Source organism: Tiliqua scincoides, chromosome 1 (genome assembly GCF_035046505.1).
Source record: "Tiliqua scincoides isolate rTilSci1 chromosome 1, rTilSci1.hap2, whole genome shotgun sequence".
NCBI classification, from domain to species: Eukaryota; Metazoa; Chordata; class Lepidosauria; order Squamata; family Scincidae; genus Tiliqua; species Tiliqua scincoides.
The window spans coordinates 145,021,502-145,037,598 of NC_089821.1; the positions used below are offsets into that span (position 1 = coordinate 145,021,502).

The following is a 16,097-nucleotide window of genomic DNA, read 5'->3' on the forward strand; positions in this document are numbered from 1 at the left end:
AGACACTTTTAGCAGGGACAATTTTAGCAAACAGGTATATTCTGGATAAAACAGGACCACTCTATGGTTTGGCTCACCATGGGGACAGATCCTCTTTCTTCTCCAGCTTATTCAGGAAATTGTGAATCAATTCTCTCACCCCCCCCCCCGCCCTGATGCACTCAGGCACAACATCAGTCCTGTTAAAGACTGAAGAGCAAATGGCATGAGTAAGGTGAAACACAGGATTTTCCCCTTCGTTGGCAAATAAAACAAATGTTTGGTAGGGAAGGCTGAGTAGCAAAGTAGCATTTTACAGAAAATAATGAGGGGAACAACTCTGTAAGGAAAATATTTCCTCTAAACATTATTTCTCTAAATAAATATATTTCTCTAAATAAATACAGGGAGCAGAGAAATAGTAATTGAACTTCACTGTTGAACAAAACATCCTTCAGGGTCAGACAAAGATGCATCTAGTTCTGCATCCTACTCAAAACAGTGATCAGCTGGACACCTCTGGAGCACTTCAAAGTCAGGAAAAGGGGCAACAGGATCTGGTATACACAGCCCTACTACTCCTGAAGACTCTACCAAGTTAGCATAATTGATAAGTGAATTTGCAGGGACAGGGCAGTAAGATAATCTTGGGTGCTAGCTCTATAGCATGATGTCTGTGTGCTGTCACATAATACAGCCTGCAGAGGAGCAACTGAGGAGAGAGGCACTTCCTCTCCTGCTTGTAGGCTTCCCAGGGGCAGCTCGTGGGCCACTTCGGAAAACAGGATGCTCAACTCAATCAAGTGGATCTTTGATCTGATCCAGCATGGCTTCTCTTATGCAAGTGGAGCTGAATAGAGATGCAGGTGACATTATAGGTGGAATCTGTAGCATCCTCCGTTTTTTCAAAGTCAGAAGTGTTCAGTATGACATGCATAGCTGAAATGTAAGTAATGTGCACAAGAACAAAATCATAAGAGTACTCCTCTGCCTTTAGCACAGCTATTTTCAACCACAAATGGTCTGAAGGTGTGCCACAGGGGTTTGTAGGAGAGTCATATGTTAGTAGGGGCATTGGGAGATGGAAGCTCCAGCCAGCAATGCTGTGTGCCTTGTCAATTGTAAAAAAAACTGATAGTGTGCCTTGGCAATTTTAATGCCATGAGATGAAAAAGGTTGAAATTTGCTGCTCTAGCAAGTCAGAATTGAAGATGGTTATTCATAGTAGTTTCCCCCATCCTCCTGCCAGGATATTTGACTCTTCAGTGTTGCAGCATTATTCAACATTGGCTCAACCCAAGATCATCAAGCATGCTTTTGAATTAATTTCCACCCAGAAATCTACAAAAAGAAAATTCTAGCTGTGTGATAAATTAACTTGCCAAATGAAATGGATTAGCAATCAGTGATAGGCTGTCAGATCAATTTCAGATTTAAATTCCTCCTCTCCCCTCACCTGTTCATTAAGCTCAAGATTCATGGCAAATTCAGTGACTGATTATGCATTAACAAGCTGCTCATGTGGGGAGGTGTAGCCTGGTTAGTCAACAGACTACACTCACACATTCATTTAACACATAATTCATAGCAAATATATTCAGTTCACAATCGCAATATATAAACACCCTATCTCTAACTTGAAGTTTAATTTTTAGCTTGACAAGGGATGTGATGATTCATAAAATTAAGATGCAGCAAAGCAACCCAGAAAGTCTCTGAAGGTCAACCAAAGCCATGGAAAAGTCAGGCAATAAAACTGGTAGGGCAACAAGTTTTAACACTACAGAGCGACTCTCACATTTTCCTAAACCTTTTCTTTTACATAAGTAAATGCTACAGACAGCAATTAACATTTTTCGTGCAACTTCTAATAGATCAGTGGAAATATTGTGCAAAGACAGTGATGTTTCAGACAACATTTTTAAAAGTTCTATACCAGCAGCTGATGTATTTTTGACATAGTGATTTTAATTAACAGGAAAGCAAATTAAAAGTCATGTTATACCTCTTGAGTGATTTACCAGCCACAACCTCTTTTTCTTGCGAACACTGCTGCCCACATGTAATTCATCTTCATTGTTATCTGTGCTCTGACACAAATGAAGGACTCAAATAACTAGACTCTGCCCCAAAAATTAAGTGACAAAGATTTACAGAGATAAAAATGTAGCAGAAGAGTGTGGTTTTTTTTTAAGCATGACCTCCTAAACTGGAATAGTCCAAGAAAAACATTGATTCTGAAATAGAATTTTTACCTCTTACAGCGCAATCCTATCTTGGGCTGGAACACGCAAGCCAGGAGACTTGCACTGTATCCAGTGCAAGATAGGTCTGCAAAGTGGCGCAGCCAAAGGCAAGAGCAAACTCTTCCCCTTACCCCCAGGTAACCCACTGCAGCCCCTATGGGTCTTCTTGGACTTGTGCCACCTCCTGAGGTGGCACAGGTCTGATGAGAATGGAGCAGCTTGAAGCTGCTCCATGCTGCTCAGGAATGGGTTAGGATCCAGCATAGGTCCCAGTCCCGCCTCCCACTCCCCACCCAGCACCAGGGCTACCCACCATCTGCCCTCCCCCACCCCCAGAGGCAAGGGAAGCTCTGCTCTGAGCTCTGCTTCTGAGCTCAGCAGAGGCCAAGGATGTCTGTTTTGAGTTCTAAAGCTCAGTCTGAAACCGGTAGGGGAGCCCCCCTCACCTCAGGTGGGTTACATCCAGGACCACAGGGATGGGCACTCAACTGAAGTTTCAACTTTGATCTGAAGTTTCAACTATCCTTGGGGGAGGGGGGGGAGTTTCAGAACAGAATCCAGCAGATAAGGGAGCACGCCTGTATATTAATCTATTTTGCATTGTATTTATTATGTTGGAATTCTGTTAGCCACCTTGAGCATTGTTGGGGAAGGTGGGATAGGATCTTCAATAATTTTTGCAGTTCAAGTAAATTTTGAAACGCATCTACAGCCAAAATGTTAACGCATCTACAGCCAAAATGTTAACCAAAACAAACCTATCCCGGGAAGGACCATGCCCAAAAAATGTGTTCTATGTCACACCTTCCAAAAAACACTAGCAGGGAAAAGAAATGCCAGTTGCTACTTTAAAAATTGTAACAGACTGCATCAGCAACAGACTGAGTCACTCATGCTGCTCTTTTGATTCTTTGTAATGCATGATGTGTTCCTTCAGCTCAATGAATATGGAAATACCAAGTCAATCACAACTTAAGGTGGCATTCTAACTTCCTAAAAATCTTCTCCTTCCCCATCTGTATTTCACTTTAGGACCTGCTCTGAAGCCAAATCTCTCTTTCTCTTGCCAATTTCAGACAGAGAATTTTGTAAAGAACTAGTATAATATATCTATTACACTAAAGTATAATTTACAAATAAAGCACAAATACAAACCATTTAATTAATAAGGATGAACAAAGACAATAAAAGTTTGAGAAAAAATGTTTCTCAAAGCTGTGGCAAACATGATTTAGTTACTGTAGCTCAGGTACAGGGATGGATTCATACTGTACTCTGGATATAACTGAATCAGACAAAATCCCTTAGCAATGAATGCAACTTACGAATCCAGCTGATCATTATCATTTAGTTAGTTGGTTGTGGATAGATGTTTGTACCACTTTATATTTCTTAAACAGGCTACCACATATAATATTATAAAAATCAGTGCAAACATGGTTTCTAATTCCCAGGACACCATCTACACCAGGATCAGTATGCCCCTTCCCCAAACTCAAGGGAGTTGTAGGTCAAGACACCTACATCTTGGATTATAAAATAAAAAATTACCATAAAATGTTTTCAGGCAACATGACTCTAGTGACTACAGGAGACTTGCCACTCTCCAAAAGACTCAAGGGTAAACCACCACTACCACCAAGAAAGTTTTAAAACCCTGCCTTGTGAAATTAAAAAGGAGTTGGAAAAAAGTATGGCTCTCACCAACAAAGTCATTTTACTCCTCCCTCCAACACACCACCTTGCTAATGCCCCAAGCAAATTGGAAGAGTGCATGCTTCAGTAGAATTTCCTATGGTCAGCATGCAGAACTTCTATGTCATTGTTTTGTTCATTGCCCTTCCCCATGGTTAATAGGAATAAGCACATTAAGGAAATACACACATTTGCTGAGCCCAAATGATTTATACTGATCACAGATTTTCCATTTGCTTGGCATCCCAATTGTGTTACTCCAATACAGAATGTTTCCTTTTAAAATCCAAGTGCACGCAGTTCTGCATATTTGCCTTCTTGCAACCTGGAAATGTACCTGTTATGCTTTGTTGAAATACACAAAGAGTTCGCAACAAATTAAAACTTACCTGCATTAACTATGGCATCAATTTCAAGCAATGTAATATCACCTCTGTAGAGGGAAACTTTCTCGCTCAGACTTTTCTTCACTGGCAGAGCTTCTTTAGTGTTCTCTTCTGTTAAGAAAATAAATACTTTAGCACACACAATAGCATAACCATAGACCAGGGAAGCACACATATGAAAGTCTTTCAGCAGAAAATACTTGCATTGTTACAATACAAGAAAATATTCAAGTTTGCTATCCTTATACATGGCACTTTACACGAATTGAGAGAAAAGGACCATGTTCCAAAAGCATTACAATATAGACAAGGGAAAAAGACTGGAGAGGGAAACAAAATGCTAAGCAGGGGTAAAATATACTACTGTTTCAATTATGCATACTTAAGCTTAATTACCAAGGGGAAAACAGGACTAAGGAATTGTGTCAAACACTTCATGAAAAACATGAGTTTTAAGAAGGAATGTGAAGAATGTACAGGTCCCAGGAGGCAGTACCAAGCAAAAAGGACAGCAAGGGCAAAGTCATTTGAGAAAGTAAGATATTTTCCCAATAGTGAATGCAGTGGGCCCTTGGTATCTGTGGGGATCCATTTTGGGACTTTTCGCAGATACAGAATTCACTATATTACTCTTTTAATTTTCACTACCAACACTTCCAATTAACACAGCCAAGGAAACTTATTGCAATTATGCATTTTAATATCTACATACTTACAAAGTAAACTTAGATGAAATTACAGTTCTATTTAGCCAGAGGAAACCATGTCGAGTCAAAGTTTTCTAGAATTTCAGGGTTAACTTAGACATGGTGTTGGGAGATCTGACTATTCACCTACCATGGGATCTCTTGTTTTTTGTTTGTTTGTTTGTTTGTTTGTTTGTTAAAGCAAAGCAGCTGAGGGTGGGGGTGAGAGATCAGATCAGGGCCATGGCACTGGAAGGGAAAGGGTCTGTTTGATTTAACTGTAGATTTTAAACAACCAATAGAGGTGTTTGAAAATAGTGTTATTTATTTTAGTCAGAAATCCATTGTGTTCAGTAAAGCATGGGCTGCAGTCCTATCTTCTTCACTGGAAACACACACCTCTTCCAATGAATAACCACTTTTTTCCCCCAGGAAAGAATTCCAAGATCCCACATTAGGAATCAAGACCAATCTGTGCAGCTTATGGGTGTCATTTACATTAACCTTCATTTATATTAACATTCTTCTACCCACAGTCCTTGTTTTCTCAATTTACATCTCACCACACATATATCCCAAAACTTCTATTTGCCCTGCAGGAAAAATAGCAGCTTCAGGGACATTTTAAAAGACAGTGCAGGAAAGCATTAAGCCACTGTTCCCTGGATCGAACCTGATTGGGAGTCTGCAGCTACTTTTATGATATCCTAATATTATATGTGGCTTGACCCTCATACAGGAGTATTTCCTAACACTGCTCCTTTTTAACTGCTGAAAACTGAATTAGGAGCACGTTCTACTGATGCACCAACATGCACCCTTTCAATTACAGGATTGGTGTCTCCATTTACATCTTCCAGTCTTGAACATCTATTAAGCACGTTTGTAAAATTCAGACAGACAACAGATTCTCAAACAAATTACTTTAGCACAAGTATTTTAGTTCTATTTGGGAGAAAACTGTAGATTTTTAAGAGGACTTCTTTAGCTCTTAAATCAGCAAGGTAAGAAATCTGTTGCCTTGTCTAATTTATAGTGACTGATATGAATTACAAGAAATCAAGTGACTGAAATCAAACACAAGAATTAAATATGAATACAGTAGTACTATAAATTATCTGATGGTCAGGACTCAGCTACTTCAACCATTAGAATTTTGTAACTTATAGTTACTGCAAAACATCTCTAAGCAAAGTAAAGCAAAGTAAAGTAAAGCAAACTTAGAGCAGAGGTGTCAAACATAAGGCCGGTGGGGGGGGGGCAGATGCAGAAACTTTTTATCCAGTCCTCAGCTGCTGAGTAGTGCTGAGGTGTTACTGCTGAAAGGGCAGCCCACATGAAAATTGGACTTTCCAATATCTTGATCAAGATTTGCATATTTTCTCTTCTGTCATTTGCAGCTAATGAGTTCCTAAGTGAGAAAAAGTGCTTATTTTTGGTTATGACACCACTTCCTGCCTAATGACATCACTGCCGGCCCTTAGCTGGTATCATGAATACTATTCGGCCCTCGGTATGAAATGAGTTTGACACCCCTGACTTAGAGGGTACACTATTCTGCTTAGCAGAACACCAAAATGCTGCTTGTTATCATGTTTGCTGAAAAGGTTATGTATTCTTAAGCCTATAGAAAGTGGAAGCTCTGATTGACTCCACTTGCAGTTCATAAGAACATAAGAACAGCCCCACTGGATCAGGCCATAGGCCCATCTAGTCCAGCTTCCTGTATCTCACAGCAGCCCACCAAATGCCCCAGGGAGCACACCAGATAACAAGAGACCTCATCCTGGTGCCCTCCCCTGCATCTGGCATTCTGACATAACCCATTTCTAAAATCAGGAGGTTGTGCATACTCATCATGGCTTGTACCCCATAATGGATTTTTCCTCCAGAAACTTGTCCAATCCCCTTTTAAAGGCGTCTAGGCTAGACGCCAGCACCACATCCTGTGGCAAGGAGTTCCACAGACCGACCACACGCTGAGTAAAGAAATATTTTCTTTTGTCTGTCCTAACCCACCCAACACTCAATTTTAGTGGATGTCCCCTGGTTCTGGTGTTATGTGAGAGTGTAAAGAGCATCTCCCTATCCACTCTGTCCATCCCCTGCATAATTTTGTATGTCTCAATCATGTCCCCCCTCAGGCGTCTCTTTTCGATGTCTCAGTTCGATGATATCCACCTTCAAATGTAGTTGCAGAAAACAGTAGAGAAGTGTAGTGTTTATGCAGAGGCACGCTTTTGGCTTTAGTGAACATGGCAACAGGCAGGCAAACCTGCCCCCCCCCCACTCAAGGCAAACCTGGAGTGAGCTAGATCCTGAGCTGAAGCCTGTGAACAAGCTGAGATAGCATTTTAGAGAAGCGCTCATAGCTCATATTTTAGGAATGCGTTGTTCAGGGTACTGTTATCAAGTAACTGGGAGTAAACTTGTAGATTGTTTCAAAAGAGAATAAAAGGCAGCCAGGAAGCTTGGAAAAGCAGCTTTCCTCCTTGCATTGAATCTTGAACCTGCTTCTCATCTCTTCATTGCTTCTCTGACTCCTTATTCTGCTACATCAGTCATTGCTAGGTTATGTATTCTTAAGCCTATAGAAAGTGGAAGCTTTGATTGACTCCACTTGCAGTTCTATGCTATCCACCTTCAAATGCAGTTGCAGAAAACAGTAGAGAAGCAATCAGGCTAGAATGAAACATTGAAACACAAAAGCAAAGTTCTTTCAGGACAAAGCATCTATTTTTTAGATATGGATACACACACCCTACTTTTTTGTACTTGCATATGTGTAATTAAGTTACTCAATACTGATCTAAGTTCAAATTCTTCACACATTTATACAGCTCTTCAAAAAACTAAAGACTTGATTTAACAAAATCACAATAAAGAGGCAGAAAATAGTTAGAAGCATGCAACAGAAAAGGCTATGGAACTGGAGGAGAAACTCATTCAGAAAGAAAAGCTTGTAAAAAAGTAGTCTCCAGCTATCGTCGGAAAATAGAGATGGAAAGAGAAGGGACCAAATTAAAGTTATGTCGTTGCAAGTCTAAGTTTTGTATAGTAACTGCGTTCAAACATGTGGCTAAACCATGAATTACTGGGTTATATGTGCAAGGTGCCCTTGCATCTACAGGAAGACTCCTTTCACACAAACATAACCTTTTGTAACCATTCAGTGTTACTAACTTAGGCTCACATCCAAAGAAAGGAAACCCGATGCCTTCTCTCCCAATTTAAGGTGCAAATATCCCTGCTTGGACAGTTCATTTTTCAACATTCCTTCCTTTCAACACATTTCAATTACACCAGAAATCATTCATTCAATGCATGCTCCAGCTCTTTTAACCTCTCTCTGCTGGTCTAAAGGCTAAAATTGCCATCCCCGTGTTGATTTGCATATTACATAGTGATTCAAACTGTTTTGTTATGTGTGCCAGAGAGAGAGAAAGCATGCATAAACATCAGCTCCAGGTCTATTCCCATTCCAGAATGCATTAACAAAGAAATCTTCATGTGACAGTAGGAATTGGCAAGATTAAAAAGGCATTTGCAATTTGCTAGCTAAAGAAGCACTGGGAGCAACATTTGTCAACTAAAGACAGACCAGGTTCCATTTTTTCAACTGTTTCCACTTTTCACCATGGCTCTGGTCCCTATCCTGTCAAATGAGCAGGGGATACCTGTAAACCAATACTGTCACTGCATCTGAAACCCTGCATTGCATCTGAAACAGTGCAAAAAGCACCCTCCTAGTGCACTGCCACTCTAGGCCTCCTCTTTCCTCTTCTCTTATAAAGGAGGAAAGGGGAGAGCCCAGAACAGTGTTGAATCTCAGCTGAAGTAGCTGCAACCTGTAGCCCTGAGGTATTCAATCTGTGCGTCCCGCCTCCCTAGGGAGGCGTGGCCAGCCAACAGGGGCGTCGTGAGGCATCTGGGGAGAGAGGTAGCCACAGCTGCTCTGCTTTGCTCTGCTCAGCTCAGCTGCAAGTGCTGCCTCCTGATTTGCTGCTTTTCTGAGGCTGAGAACAAGGTGGGTGGGGCGGCGTGAGGCTGGGAGGGTATGTGAAACATGGCGGGGGAGGTGGCAGAGAAGGCTGACTGGGTAGCTGCAGAGGTGCCGCATCTCATCATGGAGCTCTCTCCATGTGCAACCTCGCCCCAAGGACTACATTTCCCAGTGTGCCCCTCACCCCGGGCATCCTGGAATTGGTCAAGGTGAGAGGAGAAGAGGGCAGAGGTGCTGCATCTCATCAGCACAGGGGGCACTCCTGGCAGGTTTCAAACTGGGAGGGAAGAGCAGCTCAGCGAAGGAGGGAGCCAGCCTGCTCTTAGTGGGGGGTGTCCAAATGCCCCAGCCTGCATTCCTCCGTCTTGCCTGAGGGGAATGGGGTGGCATCTACATCTGCTGGGATGTATATGTGTGAGCAGCCCCCATCTACTTTGGGGGTGAGTTGTAATCTTGCTGTGTAGCTGCAATCCTTTCCACACTTTCCTGGGAGTAAGCCCCATTGACTCAAATGGGACTTACTTCTGGGTAGACCTACATAGGCTTGGGGATCTGTGTCAGCTTAACCATTTGCCCCCGTTGCCCCCCCCAGGTACACCCCTGCAATGACCCAAATAGTTATGTGCTATATGAGGGGAACAAATCTTTGAAGATGACAACTATTACCTAGAACACTGTTGGCCTGTCACCATCAGAAGAGAAGGTAGGGGGAAAAAAAAAGATCTGCCACAACATCTATCACTAAAGGAATGGGTAGAGCCAGAGACTCCACAGAAGGAAGAGGATAATTCATTATAAGCAATTATGGTTCTATATACAGTAGGTAAAAGGATCAATACAAAACATGCCTTCTGAAAACCCTTCCAATTTTAAAAAGCTCAAATTAAAGCCAATATGAGCCATGACCGTAAATCTAATTGCTTCTGGGACCACCTCCCTAATGTCCTAACCTCAGCTCTAATTTGGACCACTTCTCTACTTCCTAATCCTCATGTTGGGATCCTAATATTGGAATCATCAGGGATTGAAATTACAATCTTCTCCTTGCAGCAAACATGCTCTACATAAAACAATAGCTGCCTCACTGGACCTGAACAAGGCCAGGATTCTGGGATTGAAGGAGAAACAAGCTAAAAAGAAGTTCTATGCATCTATATGGTTGTCATGGATACTTGCCCCTAACTCAAGTGCCTATTTCTTTACAAGTGGGATGTCAGTGTTCCCATACCTGTGGCCTGCAAAACGTAGTGTTCTCTCCTACTAAATCTGTACTTCCTAAACAAAAGCTCATTGTTTGCTAGAAGGTATTGACTTTAACATCACACACATAGCAGCTGTGACCCTGTTTGGGAATACCAAGCATTACACACTTGACTATCCATATAACACCTTGACCGTGTTACTTCACCTACATTCAGTGGCAATGTTTTCTTACCATTAAGTCCTTGAATCTTTTAAGTAAAGCTATGTTTTCACTATCACAGAGGATTTCAAACTCCTAAAGCATTATACCATCCTACCACTAGGCTACAGTGGCAATGCAAAGGAAGTTCAAAAGAACAGAACCGTAATTCTATTCACTCTCAAATGTCCTGTCTGCTTTAATGTGCTAGAATGGGACAACCAATAGAATCATCACATTGGCTGTTTACTGCTAGTTTAGGGAACCTTAACAGTAGTTTCTGTACACAAAGGGAGCAGTGGGGAAAGAGGACATGCACAAGGTGCTACCAACCAGTTAAGGTGGACACTGTTGTTGCTGCCACTGGTGCATCTATATAGCCTGCTGAACTTCGTTAAAGTCTGTATAGCTTTAACACTTGTCAACTAATCACCTTTAAGCATTCCAACAAAAATGGAGAGGAGCAGCAATCCAAAGTAGAAGAGGTAAACCACAAAGTGCCAAGAAATGTGTTCAGTTCACAACACATTTCAAATTATACTGTTGTGCCCTTTTTCAAGAAAAGAAAAAAAAACTCTTCCTCACAGGCAACCAATTCAAAAGAAAAGTTTTTTTATTAACAGGCTATCCAGGCCACCTATTTTCTTCAGAAAACAAAGTCAGTGATTGTACAGAGGACCTTCTGACACTCCTTGAATGTATTACAGACATGTGCCGCTTAACAACCGTTTGCTTAACAACAGACTGCATATATGACAGTGGTCAAAGCACAATAAAGATGCTCTTAATGAGGCAATCGCATTACCAATAGCCTGCAGCAGAGTGTCTCTTAACATAACAGAGGCTCTTAATGCAAAGAAGCAGTAATTTCAGTGACATAGCAAAACAAAACTTGCTTGTCAATTCCCTCACCTCAGACAGCAACTGAACTGTTTCAGAAAACCTATAAATCAGTCACTGCTATCTGAATCTCGGCATCACCTGGCAGGACAAAGTTCCAAACAACACAGTCCTGGAACGTGCTGGAATCCCTAGCATGTATTCACTGCTGAAACAGAGACGCCTGCGTTGGCTTGGTCATGTCGTGAGAATGGATGATGGCCGGATCCCAAAGGATCTCCTCTATGGAGAACTCGTGCAAGGAAAGCGCCCTACAGGTAGACCACAGCTGCGATACAAGGACATCTGCAAGAGGGATCTGAAGGCCTTAGGGATGGACCTCAACAAGTGGGAAACCCTGGCCTCTGAGCGGCCCGCTTGGAGGCAGGCTGTGCAGCATGGCCTTTCCCAGTTTGAAGAGACACTTTGCCAACAGTCTGAGGCTAAGAGGCAAAGAAGGAAGGCCCATAGCCAGGGAGACAGACCAGGGACAGACTGCACTTGCTCCCGGTGTGGAAGGGATTGTCACTCCCGGATTGGCCTTTTCAGCCACACTAGACGCTGTGCCAGAACCACCTTTCAGAGCGCGATACCATAGTCTTTCGAGACTGAAGGTTGCCAATACTGCTATCTGAATCTCAGATGAGAATGCCATCTATAAACTGATATCATGCTACATGTAACAAAATTTCTCTTATAAAAAAGATCCCTCAATACTTAGGCTCAAATATGAACCAATAGTAGCAACTGCCAACTGCATTGGTTCCCAAACTTTTTAGAGCCCCTAGGAGTCTGCTGCCTGATTTACAAATGCCAAGGGGTCTGCTATAATGGTGATTGGGCAGCAGTACTCCCCCAAGTTGTAGCTTGTTTAACACTTGATGCATATAGCCTAATCTGCCCCATCAGTTTTGCAAACCACCAAAAATTGTGTCACGACCAACTGATGGGTCCCAGACCCATAGTTTGAGAACTGCTGTTCTGAAGGAAAGGCATCTGAAGCACTGTGTTCAAGTGCTAGTGTAGTGCCAGTAGGCCTGATTCAAGGGGAAGCGGTGCCTGAAGTCACTCCTCTGCCACCTTCAGTGCAGAAGAGGCTGCAGTGATGTACTTTTCTCCACTCCCTTTTTTAAACCACAGAGACGTATTACAGAGTAAATGTATGCTGTGTTCCGGTGCAGTACATAGGTACAACTGAACTCCCCCCCCCTTTTGCTCTTCACTCAGCAGATAAAAAGCACTACAGCAGATTCCATTAAGAATCTTGCCAGGGAGCTGTACAGAACTTGCTAATAAACCAATTAAGTTACCAACACATGGAGAGTCCAAATCCAGTAATCACGGTTGTAGTGTTCAATGTAATTTGGAATAAATAAAAGTTGAATGTCCAGCTAAAACTAGAGTGCACCTTTGTAGCTTACTGGAGGAAACACAGAAGCCACAGGTTCTGGGGCTTCTGTAACAGTGAATCCTATCAGACAATTCCAAGCACATATCATTGCTACAGACTCTTTTCAAGTGGGGTAGGAAACAGAGTGCAATTCCCCCAGACAAGAATTCCAATATTATAGGTAAAGCAGAGTATGCCAAGTTGCAAAACCTTTTGCTTCATAGGCCATACAATATATCCTCCCAACTGCTTGAATTTACAGTTGAGTAGACTGAGCAGTTTAGACTTCTGGGTTCTTATCAAGCACCTCATTTTTGCTTGACCTGCAGCTCATGTCAGCAGCAGGCCAATCTCAGATTGTTCACAGGCTAGTATTAGTCTCAGACCCACCTACAGCAGAAGCATTAGAGCACAACATTGTGATTGGTAGGCAGGCAGCAGAGCTGTCAGCACTCATACATTAGCACTAATGACTGAAGTTTGTGGGGGTATTACAGTACTTTTGGAAGTGCGCAGGATCACAGCTATGTTGTCCACATAAGCAGAACCACAGGCTCTCTGGGCATATGTTTCAGGGGTCCAACCTTTGCTCTTGTTTGTCATAATGCACCCCAATGCTAGTTAGAAGTAGGTACGTTAACAAGAAAGATTTGTTCTCGTGAAATTTAATTTTGCTGCATTAGCCTTTAGTATTTAGTAAGCTACTCATCTTACTAGACTCTGATAATTCTCAGAACTATATCATACAAATTGGTTGACTATTCCAAAATAAATGAATCAAATTTGATGAGATGTCCGAAACAATTTCTTTAATACACACCACTAGAGGGAGACTTTATCAAGAAAATGAACTTGCTTGTAGACAAATGCTGAGTTTCTAAACACAGACTTGAGCTATTATGACTTTATACAGTCTAACACAAGAACTTTAGGTAATGGGAGTTACAGTAATACCCAACATGCCATAGGCAAGACTTGAGAGGCTTGATTTCTTGTTGGCATCCTTCAGTCTCAGAAGACTATGGTGTCACGCTCTGATTGGTGGTTCTGGAACAGAGTGTCCTCTCCAGTGCGCGAAGCCTGGGTAAAGTAGGTATGGAGGATAGGCTGTTACCCATGCAGCAAATCCCCCCTCTCCACATCGCTGAAATGGTCCAATGGAAAGGCAGAGGCCAATACGGTTGGTTCTAGCTGCGTCACAGGAGTTGCCAGAACGTGACTGTGTTCAGCCATGAACTGCCTCAGGGACTCCAGCTCCGGATTTTGCCTCGAGGTTGACTCCTGAAGCCTTTTCCATAACTGGATGTAGCTACAAGGCAGTGGAGGTTTGGGATCAGAGTTTTCCTTCTCTCAGATGAGCTGCCTTCCCAGGCTGACGAGTCCCATCTACCCGGTGGCTGTTTAGTTGCCTCTTACGACAAGTACAGCCAAACTGAGGCTTGATTTATGAATTTGTGAACATATACAAATATGCATTTACTAGCCTTCCATCTGAAATATAGCTTTCCATCTGTAAAGACCACTAGTTTGTAGAGCAAGATAGCACACCTTGGTAGAGAAGACATTGAAGTTTTCATTCCAACTTTGATCCATTTAAGGAAAACAATTTTTATTAAACTATTTGAAAATGCCCTAATATTAGGGGGCTTTCATTTATCACATTTCTCTTGTCAAACATTTGAAGATTCCGACTTATGTAAGTAACTGTACTGGATGAAGCCCCCAGACAAGTGTTTCTGGAGTGATATTCAAACTGCAATACATCCAGCAACTGTGTCTGAACAAGAATAGCCAACTACAACATAATTTTTTTTAAAACTAGTAAAGGAAAAAAGATGCAGACTTTAAAATTTCAAAAATCTCTTGTAAGCATGATAAATAGAAAATGGTTGACCATCAAACATGGGCAAAACCCACCTGGGAAACTTCATGTTCAGTCCTACTTCCTCAGAAAAAACTGCCTGCCAATTTGAATTTCATCAGTTCTGGTTGCATGGCAGTTTGTTCATATCCAGCAATTCCTACACAGGTCTATCATTTGATGCGAAAACATCAAAGCTAAGCTATTCCAGCAAAAAGCAGCAACTGAGTATGCTGTTACCACGAGAATGCATAATATTCCTAAACCTAAGGCCTCCAGAGGCAGCCTTTTTACAAGTGCTGCGGCCTAGGGAAGTACGTGGGGCAGCGGCAAGAAACAGGGCCTTCTCAGTAGTGGCACCAACGCTATGGAATTCCCTCCCCCTTGACTTAAGAACGGCTCCCTCTCTTGAGACTTTTCGGCGAGGCCTGAAGACCCTTCTGTTTAAACAAGCCTTCTGAGTTCATGGCCTTTTTAACATCTTTTTAACATCTCTTAACATTTTTTAACATCTGCTCACAGGCCTGATCCTTTTCTAATTTGCTGCCCTATGCTCTTACCCGATTAGTTTTTATCTGACTACTGTTTTTATGATATGTTATGTTTTATCTGCTTTTAAATTATGTTTTTAACTTGTTTTAACCTTGTTTTGTAAGCCGCCTTGAGTCCCTTCGCGGAGAAAGGTGGGGTAAGAATAATAATAATAATAATAATAATAATAATAAACCCTTCCAAGGATAAAAACACCCTGACCATATGCAGCTGAGTTATTATGAACATACCTAATGTGTACTGCAATTTCAGTTTAACAAAAACCCAACAAATGAAGTCACAGAATCTGTCTGAAGAATGCAGCAAGTAGCCCACATACAGAATGTTACACATGTGACCTTAAAAACCTCCATCATCCAGATTCACCTCTCCTAATCAGGATTGACCCAAAACAACCCAGAACCCAAGGTAGCACATCAGTGCTGCCCCCCCCCCTTTGCTGGTGGCACACAAGCCACTGCTGCACAGTAGACTAGAGAATGACTCTAGCCCACCCCCTTTCCTCCTCCACACTTCTACTTGTTTTTCAAATCCAGGAAAAAGGAATAGCAGCTGCATGTGAGGCAGGCAACAGGTGTACCCCTGCCAAAATTGCCTGAGCCAACTGCCTCATAATTGGTCTCATGGATGAGCCAATCCTGCTCCTAGTCTTCATTTTCCTACATTTTAAAGTTTATGTATTGCTTTTCCATAGAAAAGTGCAGAAACAGCATGATCAAGAGGGCAACCATAGTTCTTCAGTTAGGTCTATGATGGGTAAAGACCAAACAGAGCTACTGTCTGGATGAAACACTTTCTGTGCCAGGTTTCTTTCCATATTCTGACAGTTTCTCTCTTCAGTCTCCTGACTAGGCAAATACACTCAATTCCACAGCCTCAACAATAAGATGCTACAGTACAACTTTTTTTTAACAAGGAGTAAAAGCAGGGGACGTACTGCCCAGCGAGAGCAAAAGCAAAAACGCATGCAGTTATACATAATCACTTGAACCAGAATACAATTTGAGACAGAAGAAGT

At 42.0% G+C, this 16,097-nt stretch overlaps 1 protein-coding gene across 3 annotated transcripts in view; it reads right to left on the reverse strand.

The window, feature by feature from the left end:
* MACROD2 (mono-ADP ribosylhydrolase 2) overlaps positions 1-16,097 on the reverse strand; it is a 1,146,647-nt gene that overhangs the window by 1,114,940 nt on the left and 15,610 nt on the right. For all 3 annotated transcript variants that reach the window (XM_066609514.1, XM_066609523.1, XM_066609505.1), the window contains exon 3: positions 4,310-4,417. In XM_066609514.1, coding sequence (XP_066465611.1) covers positions 4,310-4,417 — 108 coding nt within the window. The remainder of the gene's footprint in view (positions 1-4,309; positions 4,418-16,097) is intronic.